At 37.9% G+C, this 24505-nt stretch overlaps 1 protein-coding gene across 3 annotated transcripts in view; it reads left to right on the top strand.

The window, feature by feature from the left end:
- The window catches only part of LRBA (LPS responsive beige-like anchor protein), a 406974-nt gene that overhangs the window by 193755 nt on the left and 188714 nt on the right, over positions 1-24505 (top strand). For all 3 annotated transcript variants that reach the window (XM_051619696.1, XM_051619697.1, XM_051619695.1), the window contains exons 37-39: positions 14042-14166; positions 21542-21688; positions 24300-24436. In XM_051619696.1, coding sequence (XP_051475656.1) covers positions 14042-14166; positions 21542-21688; positions 24300-24436 — 409 coding nt within the window. The remainder of the gene's footprint in view (positions 1-14041; positions 14167-21541; positions 21689-24299; positions 24437-24505) is intronic.

Raw genomic sequence — 24505 nt, 5'->3', positions numbered from 1 at the left:
ACTGTTCTCACTGGGTTTGATGCACATGAGGTCACAATCTGGGCATATGAGAAGTGTGATGGGGACAATCTGAGAGGCATGACCTATGGAAGGATGGGCAGCATCTTCAAAGGTGTTTCACCATTAGCAAACACCTACTGTTTGTATGCAGACTGTGAACTTCCAGAGATTTTGGCATGGCCACATTTGACAGCTTTGTGCAGAGATAACCAAATAAATACTTAGGGCAGCAGCTTCAATGTGGAAAAACTAAAAGTGCTCTTAACATAGCTAGTCTTGACTTGTGAAATCTTATTCCAAGTGATTAAAATATAGTAAGCATAAAATGATACCTTGGAAGACTTTGGGGCAAGGAGAATTACCCACACACCTATTTTTTATCAAACATTCAAAAGCCATTGAATCCACATCACAGAATAAATTCAGCCAATGAACCTGTTACATTTGTTAATATGTTAATTTCTCATCCCCAAATCCCATACAGTGTGCTGTAACCTCTGTGATGATTGTCAGTCTGTCTCTCCTCTCTCTGCCCCCTTCCCTCATGGGAAATTTTTGGGGAAAACACCATCTTGCAGCGATTAGTTTCAAAGATGGGTTACTTCTATCATATGGTTTGGTAAGTAATCCATAGCTATTGCTGTGATTTGCTGCTTGCCCATATAGCTTCACACATGTATTCCATTTCCAAAGTTTAGCAAAGTTATTCCCTATAAAGAGGGTGAAAGTCTAGATGAAAGCTTTCCCTTTTGTGAAAACCATATTCTCTATCCCTCTTGATGAATAGTACAACAAAGTAAATTTTAATGGTGCATGATACTGAAAATGAATCCTGTGACCTTGAGAAGTTGTAGCAAAAGATCAAGTTTTATTTGAGTCCTCTTGCCATTGTTTTCATTACTGTATTTTTAATTTTTAGTTGAAAAATGCAGTACAAGTAGCTGTGTATATATTTATTATTTGAAACAGTTCAAATTAAAATTCTTAAGTCACTTTAAAAGAACCAAACTGGTGTGCATGTAAATTAATATTTTTTTTTTCTAGGGCTTTGTCCATTTCATTAATAACTAAATTCATCTTCCTCCCAAAAAAAGAAAGAATGTCTTGTCTTCTGAAAACATTCATGTTTTTGCAGCCATGGAAGACTTTTCATTTTATCTTTTTTTTTTTTAATTTATTTTTTTCCTTAAAATCTCTTGCAATAAAGATGGGCTTTTTTATCTTGAAAAGGAAAGTGAAAACATTCAATTTTCATGATGAAATGAAACAGTCTTTTCTCAGTTCTGAGTGTCAGCCTGAATTGACTCTTCCATCAGCAGAGAAGCTAATTGCAAAAAAATATTCTTCTCAATTCCTTTAGTATTTTTTAAAGAGTGTTTTCTATAATGGATTTAAAAACTCTGTAAACAAGGTTTCTTGAAGAAATAGTATAACATGCTGTGTCAAAATGTTTGGGTTCTTTAATTTTTCATCATAGGCTACTGTAAAAAAGAAGTTAGCTTAGTTTAACAGGGATAAAACATTATTATTTGGAAAACTGAGTAATGAAGAAAGGTGTGGCTTTACAGATAATTACACATACAGTTTATATATGCTGGAAGAAGATTATGCTCAAGGAAGAAAATGTGCATTCTGATGCAGTGTACCTAAATGATGCTTGTAAGTATCTGCACAATAATTTAACGATTATATGGTCTTAAATAATCTTCTCTGGAGAATTTACATAAAACAAGAGTTAACATCATCAGCAAAAAAATTTGGAGAATTGTTACAGAGAAATGTTCTGCTCTCACATTTGCATTCCAGATTTTACATATGCAATTTGTAGTTTTTTTAGCAGTTTCTTTGGTTCCTGAAGGATTTTTCTCTTCGGTGTTCCTACTATTGTTTTTCATTAACAGTATCACATACTCTACAGATACTTGATTTGTATGCACACAGATGGAGTTCTGTAGTCCAGAAATTAAGGTTTGCCTGTGCCACTTAAAACTCTTTACCTCAGTGCCTGTGTGGCACATTGGGACAGAAATTTCCAGAAATTAGCACAGACCCAGCCTGTAGTTTTCCCCTGTAGTAATTCTTCCCAAGCTCTGAACTTTGGGGTTGAGGCCACTGATTCTTGGGTTTGTTTGAAGTCTGTTTCTCCACTGCGGATGAGTACTTGCAGGAGAAACGCATTAGGAGGAAGGAGTATAAATAGGCAAACCGCATTAGACTCAGGAAATCCCCTGAGCTGAAAATAGTTGGAAACTGGCAGAGTATTAGGGGAGAAGTTGTCCATGATCAGTTTGATCTTATTCTTCCTTAAGCTACTGATGGCATTTTTGGATGCAGAAGTGGAGGTAAGACTTTTGGTGAGAAAAGGTATAGCCATTCCTGTGCTCTTTCTGTCCATTCACATCTCTCCTCTGCGGGGGACAGGGTGTCCCTCAGGTGGTTGGTGGCACCACTGGAGTGATGTGGTTTGGGTGCAGTCCAGTGTGAGTTAGTCCAGATTGCTCAGTTCTCCTCCTCCATTGGGGCCTTTCTTAGTAGCACTGAGTGGCTGTGGGACAAGGATTCTTTACTGCATATGGCTTCTGCCTATGGCTTATTATTTCCAGCTGTGAGTCACAGTGTTGTGTCCATTTCATTCTCCTCTGTGCTGGGATTGCTGTGTTGAGAAGAACTGCATAATATTGAAAAAGCTGTTTCAATGTTAGGAAGTAACCTAAAGAGGTATGTTGGTTTACCCACTGTTTTTTGTTAAGGGTTTGTTGGGCTTTTTTTCACATTTGACTTGAAACTCAGAATTATTGTTGTTGAAATGGCTGGTAAATTAGTCTTAAAACCAAATGAAGAGTAGCTGACTGAAGAGGCAAAAGTTGGAAACCTTGTCAAGAGATGTAACAGCCCTCTTGAAGAAAAAGCTTTGTTGTCTTTTAGCATGTGTCTATGGATGATAACACCGAGGGGAAAGAAGTTGCCAGGGTTACCGTCCTTTTTAAATAATGGAAATGAAACAGACAACACTTCCTGGTTTGTTGCTTCTTAAGCTTTAATTGTACAGTTTTTGTTATCAATGCTCTGCTATAACAATGGATTTAAATGCTGAAGCTGTTAGTCTCGAGCATGAAGTAAGGATATGTGGAGGAAAGCATGTTGCAATGTCTCTTGTATTGCTCAGTCCAAATGTGCTTTACGAAGTTACCTGTTCCTGAATTTATCTCTTAAACTAGCTGTAGAACAGAAGTTTGTATCTTCTCAATTGGCGGCTTCTGATGTGTCACCCTACAAGCTTTTGTCATAGACTAAGTCCTTGAATTTTAATTTTTAAATTGAATATTAAAAATATTAAAGGGACCTTGGGTTGTTTAGCACTCTAACATTGCTTATGCTTCACTGCACGTAGTCCTTTGGTAACTTCTGTAATGTTAATAATCACGGCTTCTGCACTCCTCTTTCATTAATGTAGCTGGATGATAGGTGTGATTTTCAGAGGGGCTGGTAACTGTCTTCAGAACCTTTATGACCCTTGGAACATCAGTAGATCTCAGGAAGCAGTTCAGTAGCTTCAGCTAGCTTTGATAGGATGGGTTATTAAGGCTGCAGATATTTAGGTGAGGTCATATTAACATGGAGTAATCAGGCATGAAACGGTACTGTATTTATCTAAATACAGGATGATAGTGATGGGTGTGCACAAAACCCTCAACTATAAAGTGCTTCCCTACCTCAGTGGTGGCCCCAAATATACACTTTCACGTTTCCAAATGGAGACTCCAACTTTTTGTAATCTTACTGTCCTACATCAGCTCACCATATTGAGAACATATTTTCTACCTGTCTAGATCTTAATGTATCTAATGACACTTCTCCATCCCCAGCAGTCCAGCATATCTCCTCTTTCACAGTGAGCTCCTGCAGCCAGTGCAGCAGACAGGTGTGCAGCAGTATTCTTTGTGCTGCCTACAGGGACCTGGTGTGAGCTGATAGCTACCACCTTGCAAAGAGCAGTTCACAGGCAGCATCTTCACTTGCAGACTGTGTCTAGTAAGAGTTTTGAACATGCTTCTGTGTAGTGTATATTAATTGCCTACCTTTTGTCTCCTGGTCCTTTGGCTACGTATAATAGAAGATAAAGTTTGTTTTGAGGCTATTTTTTCCTTCATTGAAAGCTTGAGTAAATACAGTATTGTCTGTGTGGTCCAGGAAAGGGTGCTTCATCATAATTCAGTGCTGTGTTTTTATTTTTAGAGACCTTTTGCAAGGCTTTCAAAGGAGAAATAAATTTAATAAGTTAAACCTTTTTAAAGGTTTTTTTGAGTCCTGTTGTTGTTTCCTGACTGTGCTGTGCTGGTATGGTAACAGTTAGGAGTCTTGCTCCATGTGCTTCTCAGTGGTCTTGCTGTCTTGTACTTATTGTTTCCGGTCTCAGAACGTGATACAATGTTTGCAGTTACTTGAACTCTTTCTTACACATGTTCCTGCAATCATCACACAATGAAGTCATTTTCCAGATTTTTGCTCTCCTCAGATTTTTGAATCCTGAATTAAATCTCTGACAGAAGTTTTAGCCTTCGAATTATGCTTGAAGGGTGGTTTTATTTGGTTTTGGTTGCTCTATTTATTTATTTATTTTTAAAATGTAAACTTTAGTTTTAGTTATATCAGAGCCGAAGAAATCCAGGCAATAATGAAGCTGGGTGTCTCTGGGACTGCAGTATTCTAACCTGCAGTCCAAATGGATAATACCTTTTCCAAGATATTACTTAACAGTAGCCAAACATGCTGTGAGGTCTAAGAGAGTTACATACCCCCTTAATTTAATTTGAAGCAGAGGGAAAAGTATGTTCAAATTAATCTGTGATTAAGCAAGAGGCTAAAGGGAGAATTTTCTTATCTCCCCAGATCCACTCAAATCTGTCCACAATAAAGAGAAAAAATGCATCTATCTTTGATGCATGTAGGCCTTTAGAGACCTCAGAGAGGACTTTCCTCTCTTTATTATTCTAGGTTAAAAAAAAAATAAAAAATTAAAACCCATGTGCAAGCAGGCCAGAGTTGTTCCCTCACTCATAATTTGGAGTACAGTCTCTTAAAAGATTGGTTTCAAATAGAAAACTTATTTTGGCAAGGTTGGTTTGAAGGCAAATGTTCTTTAACAGAACTTGCAGAGGTTATTTTGGGACTGGAAAACTGTAGCTGTTGTATTTAAGTCTTGGTCATCTTTCCTATTCCTTATTTTGGTGTTTGTTTGAATTGCTGAATTAATTTAGTTATTAATTTAAATTATTTTTGAAAAAAAAAACCAAAAACAATTAATTTGAACTTTCTGGCAGAAGACTCTGAAAAAGTGTGTGTGTATATATATATATATATATATAAATTAACTACCTTTAGAAGAACATAGAGCAGAAAACTATTTCCTGAGTCAGAGGGGTGCACTATGACATTTTTATGGAAGCAAGAAAAGTATCCAGCTGCTAAGAGAGCTATAAAGGACACAGGTTAGCCCCACAGCTCTTGAAGTGCAGATATGTGGGAATGTGACTTCATCCAGTTTCTTCTAGAAGTGATGTTAGTGAAACTGTAATGTTTGGTGCAGGTCAACTCTTAAGATTTTCTAAAAAATCTTTAACATAATTCCTGTGTTTATTTAATACTTTTAATGTCAGAACAATATACAAACAAAATAACAGATCTGAGGAGATTTTCTATTTTAGGTGAAAAATATATCTATATATCCAGTAATACTGAAAGATTATGATCTCAAATTCCAGGCTACTTTAAAAAACTAATCTGAGTCATAATATTTCAATGTATTCTATTCCTCATAGAAAATCTGCTGATACTGTAATTAATGGGAACAGACATAGCTCCTTTCTATAGATGTACTTAAGGTGAAAGCATAATAATTGCTAAGAATGGCAAAGGAGACAGAGATTGAGCTAGCTCCTCTATCATTAATCCTCCATGCTATATTCTTATATTCCATTGTTCATGCTGGTATGGAAGGGATGACTAAGTACTGCAGACTAAATTTCCACATTATCAGACAAACAGCAAAAAAACTCCAGTGAGATGCAGTGTACCCATTTTTCATGTATTATTGTAGCTACTGTTATTTTCGATCGGAAAAGCATTTTATGGGATCCACATCAATTGTAGTTACTTTGAAAAACAAATTAAAAGTTGTTGACTGCAATCAGGTGCAGGATGTGTGAGATCTGGAAAGATTTATGAGCAACTAAGCCAAAGCATCCGGTTGCAAATTTGCTGTTCATTCATTCTTCCATATCTGAGTCATGTCTGAACTGATTTTGCTCAAAGCCAGAAGAAAGTTTTCATGTAAACTTCTGACAGAGGAGTGGAGTAGTTATCAATTCAGTTAATCTATAATTAATCTTGATGGCAATGCAGCAAAAATTGAACCGTGTCATAAGATGACTGTCTTTTAAAATGCAGCAGTATTTTAGACTGATCAAAATAAGATCAGTTTAAGATAAGATAGTGGTTGCAGAATACATGATTAGTACTGTGCCATGTAGTTAAGTGAGCCCTCTTTAAAGTATCAGTGTGCACTGGAATGCCAGCACTTCAAAGAATGCTGTCTCCAAAAAAGCTGGGGCTGTGGTTAGCCAGCAAGGCGTTTGTAAAGATCAAAGATGAGTGTACATAAACTCATGCATAAACTGAGCTGGTTTTAACTCAGGGTTAATAACACTATAATCTAGGACAGCAACACCTTAAAGGTGGGCTTGTCTTTACCTGGACATGGTGCTTTGTAACGTGTAGAAGCAAGACTGAAACATTTCTATTCAACTTTTTTTCTCAATTGCTTTTTAAATCAGCAGCTCAAAGCTTGTCAATGCAGATAGCTGAAATTGGCATTGTTCCTCTAGTTTTGTATTGCATGCTAGTTGGATAGGAATGGATTTTGGGTGTGAGTCAAAACAAAGAGGTAGGAGGCCTGAGAGGGGAATTGTAGCTGCAGTATCTAGTGGGTGGTTGAGGCAAAGGGATAACACTGTAGCTATTTACTGTACAAAAGCATACAACCAGCATTTCTACCATTTTTTTAAATGCAAGTCTAGGAATTACAGATCTGTGATGTTTGTACTGTCTTGTTTGTAAGGGGAAATAGCATAAAACAACAGTTAAGACATGCTTCCCCTACTGACATTCCCATTTTTTTCCTCTACTCCGTAAATGCTTTTGGTTTAAACTGTTCAAGGGTCCCCTACAACCATGCTAATGTCCTCAGAGTGATAGTTCTATGCTAAGTCCATACAGATCCTGCACCCAAAGTTCATACACTGCTTGTCACATCTATTTCTATTTAAAGAGGAATGGCAAATTTTATCTTCTGGAAACACAAGAAGACCACCCCCCAGCACCACTATCACCACTACCTTCTGATAAAATTGAAGCATAGATAAAGGCAAAAGTCCTTTTAGGAAAAAATCCTTTATACACGAAGCCAAATGTTTTCTTGCAGAACGGTTAGAAGAAGCAAATAGGCAATGCTAATTTAATGGATTACATTAATGCCCTGCATAATTGATATTATGCCAGAGAAGTTGCACTTGGTGGCCTTGGGCCTTTGTTATGACAGAGATTAAAAGCCTGCTTGTGCATGATGTTTTTTGCTTAAGGATTCCCAATTATTTCCATTTGTGGAAGTTGGTAGTCTGAAACTCAATGAAATATGAATGTCTATGCGTGGGGAAAATGAAGATAACGTGCTTTCCACAGACTCTGCCAGTATTAGAGTACTGTTACATTTTATGGTTTTTTTTATATCAAAGATGTTCTTCCTCATCCTTTCCTTCCTTCCTTCGCCTCACCTGCACATTTCTTTCCCTCAGTTTTATTCACATAGTTGGTAGTGAGACTGCAGTATAAACAGGTTCCTAATACAAAACAAAATAAAAACACTGAAGCCTCGTAAGCCCAGATTGTTACTGCAACTCAGTTCAGTGTGGCTGCACAAATGCTTATGTGAATGCAACTGGGAGAGTGAGGGAGAGCAGATGATCTGTAACTGGTTTTGCCATTTAAGAAGATATAGGTAATGTAGGTAGAATTTCTGAAGATCTCAGTACAATTAACTGGAGTTAATTGATCTTTAGTGTTATCAGAGCTGAGAAATGCACACACTGAGATAGAGTGTAGCTGGCCAAATATCTTAGTAGCAATTTTAACACCTTTTCCTCTGTGCTTTGGTAATACAAAGTTGGGAGTCAGATCAGGAACCTGATTTACTGAAAAAGTCATTTTCCCTGCTGTATCAGTACTCCTCTTTAGGCTTATTGCATGGCAACACAAACACTTGTGCTTGGGGCCTTTGCATGAAATACTGAACCTGGTGCTGCTGTTGGGAACTTCATTGCCAAGTTACATCTTCCGTGTTTGCTTCCCAGTTTTTAAACTTAACGTTTTATTTTCCAAAATATGTTAGATATTTTTTATTATCTTACAAATCAATACTACAGCTGGATGTGCACAAAATATTTCTTAGATTAGTACTTACAGACATGTAGCTAATCATATGAATGTTCTCTGGTGGTTTTTTAGATCACAGTTTGTGAAAGCTCGTTATAAGAATGTTGAAAGATTTCAGAAAATATTTTACTTGCTTTCTGAAATTGCATTGTATTGAGTCAGATAGTGGAACATATTACATGCGAAATATGAGAGATTTTAGTTAATATTTTGGACATCCAGCTGCATGAAAATGCAATGGATTTCAATTTGCAGAATAAAGGAGTCTCTTACATGACACGATGCCCTGCAGTCTGCTAGCATCAAAATTTCTGCAGAACTTTCTAGAACTTCAACCCTTTTATCTTTGCATTGACAATGCTTATTACTTTTTTTTTGGAGAAAAATATTTTTGTATCTTGCAGCAGATGTCTGGCTTGAGTTCTTTGAGTATTTTACATGGAAGCAAAAGCTGTCTAGATGTAGAGCAAGAAGTGTTCCTGAGCAGCATTAAAATAATCCAGTGTATTTTTTTCTTTAAAATTGGGCATCACTATTTGTGTTCTATGATTGCTCTTCTATGTAATTTAGAAGCAGCACCCAATATTGTGCATTTGATGAGCCACTGCAACCAAAGTGCTGAATAAATTAAAACCGGGAGTTGTGATATGCTTGCCATCAGTGACAGAGAAATTGTAGAGCTGCCTTCTTCCAGGTTTCCTTTCATATCTATGCTTTTGTTACTGATAAGTAAGTGCTATTGCCGCTCTGTGTTTAGTTGTATCTGAAGCTCATTTAGTCCAGGTCTCTGTGTTTGAGCATTTGCACGTTAGAAGTTGCCATCGCTGATTGATTGCCTTGCTGATGGTCTTAGTGGAGAGACCAAGGATTGATTAGGTTTGGAGATTGACTTACCTGCTTAACTCCACAGTTAGAGTTCCAATGAGGAGTATGTCATCTGGAAATTTACCTTGGTATCTTCACATAGGTTTAGAGCATGTGAATGAGGCATTGTGCTTATGTCATGATCACCCGTGTTCTTGTTCTGTGGCCTGGAAACAGCCTCTCTTTCCAGACGTGTCACTGCAGTAGTTTCTAGCAGCACAAAATTCATGTTGACTGATGTTTTACATGGGTGCTTAATGCACATAATTGCCATACGGCTGAGGAAGAACTGTTTTTCTTTAAACAGTAGACTGTGCAAAGACTCATAGCAGACTCTGTTAGTCTGAGTCTTCATAACACGTTTTTTTCGAAGGCATACACGCGCTAATTTCCATCTGCTTTCAAATTTGTTGCAATTGTCTGTTGTGTGAGTGGGTTTTCTTGCCTTTAAGGCTAGATAGCCTTTTAGATAGAAGAGGTCATTTAGAGCTCTAGTCATCCTCTGTTTCTGCAGATGATTGCTATAACACTATGCTGCTTTCACCTTTATTTCCTTTTCTTTGTTTCTTTTTTCTGTGCTGTGTTTATTTATTTAGTACTTCACTAAGCTAAGGATCTGAATGGGTGTTCCTGTGTTGTGCTAAAATCCATTCTCCATTCACTAGTGGCCCAAATATAGCCGTAAGACTCTCAAACTACTGCTTTTGTAGGTTTACATTTTCTTTTCACGTCCCCACCTTGCAAAGTCCCTTTTCTATCCACTCTAGCGGATAGTGGACTGCTTCTTTTCTGTGGCGGTATAGGTTAGCAGAGTATCTTGATATACACTACGGATAAGGCATTACAAGATGTAATTCTTCAGCAAATACATGATCCTCACATCATTTTCTGGTTATGCTGCTTGATTCAATTTAAATCTCCTACGGGTATGAGGACTAATACCTAATTCCCACTCCTGAAACTTCTTTGATATAACACCAGAATAAAACTAATACACTATTCGGTATGTTTTATTTCCAATTGTGCTGTTCTTTGAAACCAGTAGAAAAAATAGGTTTCTTGTTCTTGGAATGAAGATATGTTAGCGCTTTTTTTTTTTTCTCCTTTGACCATAGTGAATGGCCTTTTTCTTTTGCATGACGTGCTCTAAGTCCTGAGAATATAGGTTGTATTGGTCATCCTGTATTTCATCTCATATTTGTACAATTTGTACAAAGTCTAGTTAGTTACATGGGAATTAAGAGAGAGGTTTTATATAAATTCTGAGTACATAGTCTGGTAATTTGGGGGAACTGTTTGAAAAATAAAGCAATGTAATGGTTATGCTATCTGAATAAACACTTAGTATCAAAGCTTTGTTTCTATTCAGTCAATATTGTTACCAAGGAACCACTAATCGGTGTGTATCATGTTAGATGGGGCCCTGACAAATCCATGCAAATCATATGATTTATAATTCATAAATCCCCAGCCCCCTGAGGAATGTTGCTCTTGCACTTACACTAATTGAGTACTTATGTTCATTGATCCAGTCCATATAGCACCTTCAGTCCATATGGCAGCCTTTATTGTAGAGCCGGGTACTTCCTTTGTCAAGTGTCCCCTGTAGTTGATAGCACTATGCTGTTCCCAAAATCTGCTCACTTGGCCCTACAGGAAAGGTGGGGAGGGGCTTTCATCAGAGAAGATAGTGGTGGTACAAGGGGTAATGGTTTAAAACTGTGAGAGAGGAGTTTTAGGTTAGATATTAGGAAGAAATTCTTCACTATAAGGGTGGTGAGGAACTGGAATGGGTTGCCCAGGGAGGTTGTTGATCCCCCATCCCTGGAGGTTTTTAAGGCCAGGTTGGATGAGGTTTTGTGCAACCTGTTCTAGTGGTAGAGTTCCCTGCTCATGGCAGGGAGGCTTGGAACTTGATGATCTTTAAGGTCCCTTCCAACCTTAATGATTCTATGATAATTCTTCAGTTCTGCCCAAATCAGAGCAGTATCTATGGCTGTCTCCCCCTGGCTGCAGAGGCACAAAGTCTGCATGGTACAGCAATGCCTTTTGGGGATGGGACTGCAGTGTTTAATTGATCTTGCTAGTAAGCTCATTGTTCTGAAGTAGCTGTAAAGTATACTGGCTTATATCAGGACTAATAGGCATTTGTCCCAGTAGCTGCTCTCAAAAATTACTCATTTGTAAGAATTGGACAGCAACATGGGTGATTATTTTGGGCTGTGCAGGTATTTGTTGGTTATTTTTCTGTGTATAGAGAGTGGATTTTTTTTTTTAACCTCAGAATACACTCTTTGCCAATAGTTATAAATACCTTAATAGACATTCTGATAGTTAAAATGTTGTTTGTGAATCAATGCTCTGGTGGAGGAGACAGAATCCTATGCAAATTTCATACGCTAAAGAAAACAGGGGACTAAAGATACATTATGTTTCAGGATAATACTTCACACCTGATCATTGTTACCTATGTTTTCTAATAATTTTAGTATAGTTTTGTAATGTAGTGTAATTGTAATTGTTATCCAGAAGAATGGCATCACTTAATTCTATCAAAACTGTAGAAAGATAGATGAACGAGAAATTAATAATTTACCATCTTTGCATAATACTGCAGCACAGAATACCAGAAGGATTGATGGCAGAAGAGGTTAACAAATTTTAGCAGCTTCCATTAGCTTTTCATTGTCATATGTTTGTGGTGCAGACTGAAATAAGCTTTGTAGGAGATCTCAGTCTAGGGAACTAATTACTTGTGCTGATTGCCATACTGATGAATAGACCCTCATTGTATCATTCCCCTGAAGACGAGGAGCAGTCTGTGATTCACGACTGCATCCTGGCTGATATTTGATAATAATTTTAACAGATAAATGTAGGAAGGCAGAATGATGAAGTGCCTATCCATGCTCTATGACTATCAAAAGCATGCACATAGCCAGCTGTGTTTTGCCTTCGTTTTTTTTTTTTTTTTTATAATCACTAATGGAGAATTTTAAGTTATTAATTGACCTTTGAATAAACCTGTGTCTTCTTGTGGTTTATTTTTTTGTTTAGTTAATTATTCAAACGCCATTGCATTTTGTAATCAAAGCATTCAAATTTTAGCATGATAGTAGCACGTACAAAGTGTGAAAATAAGATAGTGAGGCATTTGGTTCCAATACTTCAGTATTTTTCTGAACGTAAGAAATCAGATCATGAAGAATAGCACTGCATTTTCTTTGGTGTTAGGAAAAGGCATAGAATTTTAATGAAGGTAAATGCAAAGATGTTCTCCATTTTTATAAGATTATTTTTAGTCTTGATTTTTAATGTCTACAAATTGTGTTTGAGAATAGGGTTATGCAAATGATTCTGGCTTTTGTTATCATGTTGGTTTGAAACCCTGATTGGCCTTAAATAAAACTGATTTCTGCCTTTAGAACTCCAAACTAAGAATTTTGTACCAAGTATTTTTGACGTGATCTCCACATTAGTTGTGGTTATTCGTTTGTCATTGTTGACAGTTCTGTTTTCTATTAGCTCCTGGACCAGAAATGGAATATATATGCATTTTCATCTATTGTTTTAATACTAGCTATGTTAACAAACAAAATCAGTGTTTTTTAATCTGGGATTACAGGTTTTTCGGCTATCATGGCTATTCTATGCTTCAGGCATTTTCTGTTTGTTTATTAATTATACCTGAATTTGGCAGGCTTTGTACATTCTCTTGGTTAAAACAGTGTTTTCCAGTGGCATCCAGTCATGATCATCTAATAAGATAGTAACTGGCATGTATATATGACCATATTAAAAAGATCTACGTATATTTGGAGCATACAATGGAAAATAATGAATTTGATATACACTTTTTCTAGGTGTCATTTTTTAAAAGTATGCCTTCAATATAGCAATTATTACACATCATAACATGTGGTTTTTAATTAAATGTAAAAACACAACTACATAAACCAGAAATCCAATCTGATTTGCCTGAAAATAGATTACTGTTTCACTCTCCTGGAATGGTTTATTTAAAAACAGTAAATGGAGAAGAAATGCATTTTCTTGTGTTGTTCTAAGCCTCAGGGGCTAAATGTAATGAATATTTTAAGAGATTATTTTAATTAAATTCCTGCACATCTAAACAGAGTAATATTTTATTATCACATACATAACCATGTAACTGAGGTATTCATTAAAGTTAACACTTTCTGGACCAAGAATTCATGATATGATTTACTGACCTTGTGCAAAAAGGCACAAATTAGGAAGAAAAATGAAGGGGGACAGACTTTGATTAATATAGGTAATGCTATACCATATTTATAATAGCCTTTTCCCTATTCTGGTTTATAAATGCAGTCACTGAGAAAGGTGCCCTGCTGAGGCTGAAATGAGGCTGAAATCGGAGCACATGCCACTAGAGTGTGGGGAAACTGATCACACTGTCAGCAATTCATTTCAAAATGATGTATTTAGTGCTCATTTCACCTTCCAAGAAAAAAGGGAAAGGAGTTCCTTAGACTGGAAGGTGATATTGTTATTTTCAAGGACATACCTAAGTAAAAGATTGCAGAAAGGGGGGAGGTTAAAAAAAAAAAAGGTAAAAGGAGAGCAAACAAGGAGAGCTTTATGCAGAAATTCAGCGCTACCATGCTGTTTGATAATTGCTAACATATGTGGCTCCTCTGTTTCATTGTAGTCGTCCTCGTGAGTTCTGGCGCCTTGACTACTGGGAAGATGACTTGCGGCGCCGGCGACGATTTGTGCGTAACCCCCTCGGATCGACACATCCTGAAGCGACACTAAAAGCAGCCGGAGAACATGGTCAGTGTAAAATCCGCTTCTTGCCAACAGCAGCAGGTTACAGTACGTGGCAGTGAAGGCTAGAGCTTCACTCCTGTGCAATGCTAGGAAAATTGTCCCAAATGCCAAAGGCTTTAGTCACTGCATTTCAGACACGGTCAATACAAAGATAAACTGACCGTTACTTCATATAAGCCATGTTGGTGTTTGTTAAGCCTCGTCATTACACCTTAGTTGAGCTGGCACATTGTGCCTACTTTGCATACAGTGATTACAAAGACAGTTCTCACTAAGCAGAAGAAAAGTAGATGCAATTTTGCCATTAAACCCTGGACATGCTTTCTTGCAGTAAATTACCTATTTATGCTTTAGTAACTTCTGAATAAGATCTTTCCTGTTCGGAAATCCGCAGCAATTATTTCACTTACCCTTAGCACATATCTGCCTGTTGGTACAGATAGAAAGACAACACTTCTCAAGCTAAGCCATATTTAGACCTTTACTTATGTTTAAGTCCTCAAGTTTTTCCGTGAGAATTTTATGTGGAAGAAATAGTAACAAATACTGAAATGTATTGTTCAAACAGGAAATGGTCATGATGATTTCTACCTGGTGATTTTAAAAAAGGAGCTTGCATTTTTCAGCAGTTCCCCTCCCCCCCATTTTATTATCAGAGATCACTCAGCTACATGCTGCTATGTCTGTTCTGGTGGAATGAATTTACAAAACTAATACAATGATCAGTTTTAGAATTCTATAATAAACCAAAGAGACAAACAAAAAAACATCCCAAAGCTAGTGAACTTTGGATTCTAGTCTAGAATTTTGTCTTTGTGATCTAATGAAGATGCATTGTTAAGGCAGAAAAATCTTTCTTATATTTAAAACCACTTTGCATATTATAATTAAAGCTAAGTACCCTTCACCTTGAAGGTGTGTGTCATGGAATAGAATAATTGAAATTTAGGTGTTTTTTTTCTTTTTTTAGCCTGTGAATTACTGCATAAATATATGCACATGTACACCCACACATATAGGAAGGCATAAACTTTATGCTAATTTAAAATTATTAAGACTGTTGTATGAATATAGAACATCACTGTCATAAAGTTAGTTTCCATCAGGCATCTTAACCTCTTGCACTCAGCCTTAAAGAGCCATTTCTGAGAGAAAATGTCTACAATATGTCAGCTGATATAATGCCAAATGTGACATCAGTCCTCTAAAATAAATGACTGCAGAGAGAATAGTCAATAAAGTGATCTGAAAGCAATGTTCGTAGAGCCCTACCTCTTTGACTATAGAAAGAGGAGCAAGATGTAGAATTAATTAACCCACTTTTTGCTTTGGGGCTTGTTGTTCTTAATACTGTGTGTTGTTTGTATGCCATGGACTTTAAGGGCACAAGGTTTCTTTTTGTTTAATACTCCATGAAGAAACAACTGCCCCCCTTTGATATTTGTTTACTTAGAATTAAATAGATCTTGTAACAGTTTTATGTATCCTACTAATATTTTTGTATTTAATCTTAATATTGTTGATCAGTATACTGAAAAATATTTTTACAGCAACATTGTTTAGAACTTCTATCTGTATTTGTGTAACTAATTCCTCCTTAAGTAAACACGCACTAATACAATTACTTGTCTTTCATTGTGATGTGATATTTTCACTGTGCTATATTTCAAGGGCTATGGCTCATACTCAGTTCTTAATTAACAGGATTACAATTTTTGTCAATACAAAAGAAGATCGAGTAAAAGGAGCCCTATTTCACAGGCAGCTAATAGACATAACTGGTACCTAGCCCTGGTAATTTTAGTGGAGCTAATTGTTTTCTGGCTGCCTTTCTGTTCAGAACTTTACTTCCTTAACAGGCTTTATTATATTTACATTTTGAAATGTTTTGTTCAGAATTTAATTGCATACTGCCTTTGTTATCTGATGCCATTCTATTTCTTTTATCTATCCAGTGAATATTCTAGTTTATCTTAAGTCATTGTTTAATGTGATTCTGCAAATAGAGATAATTACTGCCTGCCTGAGTGTGCCTACCTATCTGACTGTCTTGTTCCAAGAGCTTCCACTAGCAAGATGCAAAATACATGACCAAAGAACAAATTTGGGTTCAACTGGAAACTATATATAATGTGTAGGAATACAAAGGTTGTTGGGTATTTTCATGTCGTACTTTTGGGGTTTTTTTGTGTTTGTTTGTTTGGGTTTTTTTCTTTAAGTCTCAGGAGGTACAACTGTCAAAAGAGTCAACTGGACCAAGCCACTTGGTCAATTTGTTTCTGAATTCTGTTCATAAACTTTTGATGCTAACCAATCTCAGGTCAGAAAATCTAATTTTTTTCAGATTTTTGGAACTGGACTTTCAGGCCCGTTTTCATCATGTAGATATCCTTAGAATCTGCAGCATATTTGCTCTGAAGTTTTATTGCGTATCAGTAATGTATAATTAATTATTCTATTTTATTCTATTTTACATGTTGCTGAAGTAAAAGCATTTTAAAGTAATGAACAAAAGGGTTCTTACTGTCTATTTAAGCTTTTTTTCTAAACAAAACATAGCAAACGCAAAACCCGAAATTGGGCATATGGGATTTTGCCAAAAGGGAGACTGGGGAAAATAATGCATAAATAATGGAAAAGTCCTCTTGCAGTAACCGTGCTTGAAAGCATGGATTTGAGCACAGTTTTCTTTAGTAGATAAAAATTATCAATTTCTTGATGTTTTTCAATAAAGCCAAATGTATTCTCTACCCCAGTGAGCTCACTGCCTGGGAGAGATCACAATTTGCAACTGTGAAAATTATTCAGGAACAATCAGAAGCCGAGATATTGTTCAGTAAAACCTAGAGAGAACAACAACAATGGTGAGCTCTGTGGCAGCCTAGTTATGCGTTTTAGTAGCAAGAACCAATCTTTCCCAGGGATTGATTTGATTTGAAGGAGAACCTCTGGTGCAGAGGTGGCAGAATAAATACCTGAAGACTAATGCTCTCTGTTCAGACAATCAATACCAGCCCCATGACTACACTTCTGGCTACCTTCTAGTTAAAAACAAATTTTTTAATTCTGACAATTTAATTGCCATTCCCAAGTTCACATTAACTTGCTTGGGAAAAAAAGAAAAAGGCTTTAGGTAATTTTTCAAAGGAGAAAAAAAATCCTTCCAAAATGGCTATTTATAAAAGTCAGTCTAGTAGTGTGTTGTGGGAGAAGGAAAGAGAGGTGAAGGTGGTTTGGTAGAAGAAATTTGGGATGGAAAGAGTTAATTATTTTCTGTTCTTCCTTTCATCCTTTGTTCAGAAATGAAACAAAAATAGTTATATAGGTGTGCAAGTACAAACATTGAGTACTTTTTAAACCTGTTGGTATATTAAGGTTGGCCCCCAATTAAAATAGCTTGTGAGAGAATCTTCAGCTGTTAGGAAACCTTATCAAGATTTTTAACAACTGATTTTTTTATTATTTTTTTTTACTGACACTTGTTAAAAACTGGGGAAAATGGGGCTTAAAACAGTCTGTGGTATTTTCATTAAGGCAATAGGCAGAGTTTAGAGATTTGTGACTGCAAGGGACGAGCAGTTGATCACCTATAGTATTGCAATTGACTCAAGGAATTAAAAAGGAGTTTAAAAGCTGTGATGTAAAGGTATAATTTTTTTTTCTCCATTGTTGTCTTTTTAAACAAACGGGAAGACTAGAGGGAGGTTTCTGGGAGCCCTTAAAAAAAAAAAATAGTAAGAGGGTTTTTTTAATGCATCTTTTCACTGAATCACCTTTCCTGACATATTTACCAGACATAAAGAAAAAAAAAAAGTAATAGTAACTGTCTTATGTATCTTGCTCTCTGATACTTTCCTAATGTTTTTTTTATTGTATTTCACGTGTAAGATTAAGTTGCAGACAAACATTTTGAAATAATCTGTCATTCTATGAATGCTTTCAGCTTGTTCAGAAACATTAGCTAAACTATTTTTTTTACACCCAAGTGCTCCAGAGGTTTAACTGGAATAAGACTCTGCAGATGCAGAGATGTATTTGCAAAAAGCTGCTTGAAAAACTGGGTCTTACAGAGCAGTTTGAGAAGGATTGTGTGGAATTATACTAATGAATTATAATAATGAAACTGCTGGGCTAGATAACTGCTCTGCCAGCAGGCTGTTATGTCCTGCACAATACATAGGCCACACCTTGAGGTCTTGATCTTGAAAAGGTGCATGTGAATGTATGCTTAGATCTGCAGGGTTGGAGCCGGCAGCTCCAGTCACATCAAGAACAGTCAGGTCTGGCAGAGAACAGTCTGGGTTTGCAGATGACAGAGCAGGGTTTGGGACCTGAAATACAAAATCCAGTGCAATATATCCATAAGCATACATGAGAACCTAATATGTCACATGTCATGATCTGTCGTAGGTATATCTAATCAGTAAATATAGAAAGAGAAGCAGACCATGGCCTATCTACATAAGTGGCTTTATCTACAGAAAATGTGTGAATCCTTGTGGAATATATTAGGTTCTATTCAGATGTGAGCATGTGTGTGCTGGTTGCTTGTGTAGTGCTTGATTCAACTCAGCACACGAAAAGCAGTTTCTGGTTTGGAGTGTGATGTCTTACTGCCTTCCAGTAGCAAGGATCTGCAGATGTGTAGACAGGCTCTGCATCTTCTTGTGCCTGTGTGTATACATGTTTGAGGCATGTCAGGAAATGTGGGTAACTAACATCATATGCAAAGAAATGTCAACAATTTACAACAATAGTTTAAAGTAACTTGCAGTCTAAAATATTTTATTGAAAAAGGCAGTTACATAAGATGTATGCTTTTGAATCAGTATAATAGTTGGCGAAAGAAATAAAATCTGAATAAGTAATGAAGATGAGGCACGAAGTGTGTATTTCTTCAATCATCTTTGGCTTAGAAGTTGCTGTTCTGATTTGATTTTTTCTTAATGCTAGATGAGAAGAAAGACTGAAGGACACACTAGTATTTTGGACAAGTTATGCTATGTATGACCTTGGCTCTCAATGCAATTTAAATTACAATAGGTAGAAGGCTAGTTTGCAATAGCATCTTCAGTATAAAACAGATTGTAGTGAAGGAAACAAAAATGGCAAATACATGCAGTTTTTCTGCAACAACACTATGGTTTGCCTACATAAAAAAAAAAAGAGAGAAAATATTATCTTTGACTTTATTCCTGGGATTTTTTTTTTCTATTTGACTTTTTTTGATCTTCAAGAGAATGCTAGTCAGCCACTGAATAACAGTGCATGTGGTGTATATTAGTATACTGTTGGTAATTTTACTGCTGCTAACTTAAAATCCTCAAGGGGGAGTTAATTACAGGAAAACCTTTCTAAGTATCAGCTGCATATTTTCCATGACAAGAAGGTTTTCAACTCACTTTGAACAACTCCAGAATCAGACTTATCATTATTTACATGAGCACATTTTAGAAGAAAGTAAATTTTGTGTTTGTACAATGCAGTTAAAGCTTTACAATAATTTATTTTTAGAGGCTTGCTTGTAAGTGCCAGTTACTGGTTGGGGGAAGAGGATTATGCATAAATTGCACTTTGTTTTGTATGGAAAGTTAAGCTTCTTTTTCTTTGTGGGGTTTTTTGGTGCGTTTTTGGGTTTTGGTTGTTGTTGTTTGGGTTTTTTCTGTAAACTGAAGGCCTACACAAAGGCAGGGTATTCCATGGTTTAGGGTTTTTGGTGTTTTTTTTTTTGTTTTTTTTTTTTTGTTGTTTTTTCTTTTATAGTTTCCACTTAACTACAAAGTATTATTTGCAATTTATGTTCATATATTTACTGAAACAATTTAAACTTTATATGCTGTCACTGGGGAATTGCTGCCTTCTGTAAATGTTTGCAGATTAACATAGTTTTAAAGGAAGCCAGTGGAACTTCAAGTATGGCAGCAATCAGAGAAGGCAAGGAGCAGTGTGCTGAAGTTAGTTGGTCCTGATGTGTTTGGGGAATGTTTTTCAAACACGGCTGTTCCATGGGTATTCTCAATTTAACTTTAAAGAAATAGTATTTTTGTTTTCAATTTAAGAAAAAATCCCCAAACAACACTCAAGACACTGCTGAGTTTTGGCGTTTACCACAGCAAGTGGTAATTTACGTGTAGAACGAGTGATCGACTCTTCCCCCCCCCCTTTCCTGCTGCTTTGAGCATGTCATTTAAATGAACGGATTTCGACCTAGCCCTGCCGAGACGAAGCGCGGCATTCTGCCGGCAGCAGCCCCGCGGTGCCGGGCTGTGCCCCTGCGGCGGGGCGGGGGGCACTGCCCGGGCACGGCACTGGCACCTCTCCCTGCCCGCTTACCCCGTGTAGGGCGAAACATGCGCTCAGGGTAAAACGAGCGCTTTGTGTACTTCCCTTCCGAAAATTCAAAATTCAAACTGAGCATAGAAATGTCCCTTGCGAGGACCAGGTATCGTTTCTTTGTGCCTCCTGGAAGCAGGTGCACGCTGTTCTCTGCCTCCAACCCTGATCGGGTGGCTGATTTTTTGTGTGATTCCGCTCCCCACGCCCCCCCCCCCCCCCCCCATTTTCCTCGCCCGCGTTCGTGAGGCAGAGTGTGTGCTTTCCTGCCCCACCAAACCCACGCGTCGTTCCTAGCTGACCCCCTCGCTCGCGGGAGCGGCGGGGACCGGGAGGCGGCCGCTCCGCCACCCCCGCTCCCGGGGAGCTCAGACCGCCCGCGGGGGATTTCCCCCCAGGCTGCCGCCGCTGCCCTGCCCGGGGTCCGGCTGCGCGCTGCGGTGCAAGAGAGCGCCCCGGCCGGCCCCGCTGCCCCTCCTCAGCTGCTGCCCCGCTCGCCTCTGCCGGCCTGTTGCACTGCCCCCGGTGCCGTCCCGGCAGCGCAGCGCGGCCCCCGGGCACAGTCCTGCCTCCGCGGCCCCCGGGCACCGTCCCCCGCCCTGTCTCTCTGCGGCCGTGGTCCCCTGTCCGGCGGGGGAACTGTGGGCTCGCTGCTGCCAGGACAAAGCGGTTCTCGAACCCTGGGTGTGAGAGGCAGGTTCACGCAGCAGGCACTCGGGATCTGCTTCCAGCAGGAGAGCGCAGTTTCCGAAGGAAGGTTGTGGGGAAGAGAGCCTGTGGTATCCTTTCCCCCTCTGTCATAAGCACTTGAAATAGAGTTAAACGGTGCAGAGTTCTGGATCATTTAGAGCAGGCTTAATAGGATTAAAACTAGATGCATCCTAACATTAGAGGATTAAGACAGGTACTTCCCACAGCTAGTCCTAATCACTTTTCCCCCCGAACTTTTATTAAAAAAAAAAAGAAGTAAATTATACTTATTATACTTGTCGCTGTTGCCTCTGAGACCTGACAGACAGCAATGTGTGTCTCTCTTTAATTTCAGCTCCTGATGAGGATATACTTGTTAAAGGAAAGCAGTCCATCAAGAGTCAAGTTTTAGGAAATCAGAACTCAGAAAGTGAGATTCTCTTAGAAGGCGACGATGACATCATGTCATTCATGGAGGAAAGAGAAGTGGAGAACTTAACGGGTAACTTCAGCTGTTTAATTTTCTACTCAGCTTCTTTACTGTTTTAGTTCTGATCACCCCTGCTCTGCAGTGAATCATGTTTTGGGATACACACCCATAAATTGTTCCTTCCCATAATTGGGTCATTAAGATGATTTTCTGAGCACCTCAGATACTGAGGGTTTACTTGAGGAGAGTTGTGCGTTTTCTTTCTCTGGCTTTTATAACCTCCTTGCTTATGCAGTAGATGTCTGTATTCTAGGGAACGTTCCTTAGAGAAAGTAGGTCTACCTAGAAAAGGGCTTCCTTTCTTTCTTTTTGACCTCATTCTACTCCTCAAATCATTAGACCCAGTGGACAATTAGCCAAGTCATCTGTAATTAAAGGCTTTGGAGAGCTGTAATTTTTTCCTAAGTTTACAAAATTGTACTTACTGGTTATTTGCTTGGGTTTCACGGATCTGTATGCTCACTGGGTTTAACTCCTTTAAACCCTGTCATTCCCTCATGCAAGGCCCTTCTCCACAGACCATAGTCTTACTAGACTTCACTTCTTTCTGAAGAATAAACAATACTTCCCATCTTCAAACTATTAATTTTACTCAGTCGCATGCAACCTTTGCTGATGTTGCCACCTGAGTGGAGCAGGTCCATTGCTATGCAGTTCAAAATGTAAAAACAGAATAAACCACCAACCCCCTCAGTTAAGAGACTGAGAGTTATAGAGTCTCCATTGTTATTTGAAGAATGTGCTCTTTACAGGAGAAAATGCAAATTTCTCTGTGTTCTGCTTACTCAACTGGTATCCCATATACAAGTATTTTAGAGGCAAATTTCACTTGTTTTTTAATTCTGGTTCCCTGAGAAGCTAGTAATGTAATCTTACATTGACACATATAATACATATGATAATTCACTGAAATTACTGGAAGTTATTTATTGGCAGTTTGCTTATCCCTGAGCTGCATTACACTCTTTTTATTTGTTTTTAAAGTGAAGTTAAAAATGCAGCATAATGAAAAAAGAAAATGGTAGGAAAACAGGAGAATAATGCAATGGCATCTTCTGTATGTGAATCTTTTTTCCCCTTCCTAGAACAAGCTGCCTTCTGAACAGCCTTCTCTGTGTTCCCTTCTCTTTTTATTATTCATTCATTGATTCAAGTAATACATTCATACTGTAATAGAGGTGAAAGGGGAGTTTAATTATATAATCTTGACAATGGCAATGGGATTAAGAAGTAATCCTCACTAATAAAGTGGTGTGGGTTAGAAATGAAGTGGAAATTGTCAGGGGTCTTCCACAGGACCTGGACTGCCCCAGCTTCTGCAGCTGTCTGCTTGCCCTGTAATTGAATGTCTGCGAGTGATTGAAAAAATGTTATTTCTCCTCTGGATTACATGCTAATGTACAGAGGGCAAAGGGAGACAGCAAAAGAACACATAGCTGCTTATTTCATCCATTTGTGGGGTTGAGCTTTGGGAAATCATGGCAGTTCCACAGCTATCTTATGCCCATCTGCAAACACAATGTATTTGTACATTGGGAATAGAGGGCAAAGCTGCTCTGATCTCAGCAGAGCATCTCTTCCTTTGTCCTAGTGGCACACATTGAGATTGATGCGAGATTAAGGACCATCACCCTCCTAACAATCGATGGAAATGACAATTCATCTGAATTTTTTGTCAGTTATTCTCACGTTGATTACCTGAACGTGTGTATCTCATTTATAGATGCTTTATTAAAACAAAATTGTCTTTGTCACTTTCATATCTTTCACTGTTTTACAAAAGTCAGATAATACAGCAGCCAAGTAACTTCATTTCCTTACCTCTTAATCAGCTGGATGACAAACCTAACCTGTTTTCTTTTTGTATGCCTTAGTTTATATAATAGGTTCTGCATTGTCAGATCTATGCTGAACCTATTGTTTTCAGTAGTAGTCTGATTTGTCCCTGTGATAAGCCCTGTGGAGATGTGATTATTCCAATAAAAATTCATTCAGTTGGAAACCAACCCTCCAGCTGTTTACTCCCACAGTCCCTGAGCTACACTAACACTGCATGGAATCCTTGAACAATATTTAAAGTGGAATCAAAAGCATCTTTAAAACATTTAACTTTAGGCTCTATAACATCGTGTAACCTTAACAGTAAATTTCTAGCATCCATGAGGGAACATGTTACAGTTGGACAACTTTGACTCTTGACTGCTGTGTTCATCTTTGTGGAAAGCTATTGAAACTCTCCGGTACCTAAAGAACACATCTCACGTAAGACTTCCAGTGTTCATGTGTGCACTCTATTGCATGTTACAAAGGTATGCAACTCCTGAATTTTCTGGAAAGAAAATATGTCTGAATAAAAACTATATACTGCCATGTTAAAGCCAGCTCTGGCACGTACAATGTATACATCAGTTTGCAATTGTAGCTGCTTCGGTGTTCAGCAGCACATAGACACTGCAAATCTATTACATATGTTCTTTTCTGGGATAGAAAAGAGTTTTGCTCTTTAAGGAAGAGCTACGCTCTTTGCTTTATTTATTTTAATGTTCTAGGCTTAAAAAGCAAATAATTTGCACTCGTGCTTCTTTCTGTTTTGAATATTATTGGTGTTTTCACTCTTTGGCAGGTCCAGTTGCCCTAAGCACACCAGCTCAGCTTTTGGCACCCTCAGTAGTAGTGAAAGGCACTCTTTCCATCACTCTTTCTGAGCTCTACTTTGAGGTGGATGAAGAAGATCCCAGTTTTAAGAAAATCGACCCAAAGGTAAGAGATCATTGACCCTGAGCTCTGAGAGATGATGACAGATTACCCAAGACCTTTAATTCTTCATTT

The sequence above is a fragment of the Apus apus genome, chromosome 4 (genome assembly GCF_020740795.1).
Source record: "Apus apus isolate bApuApu2 chromosome 4, bApuApu2.pri.cur, whole genome shotgun sequence".
NCBI lineage: Eukaryota > Metazoa > Chordata > Aves > Apodiformes > Apodidae > Apus > Apus apus.
Note: the sequence above shows the minus strand (reverse complement) of the source record. Positions and strands in the feature narration are given on the sequence as shown.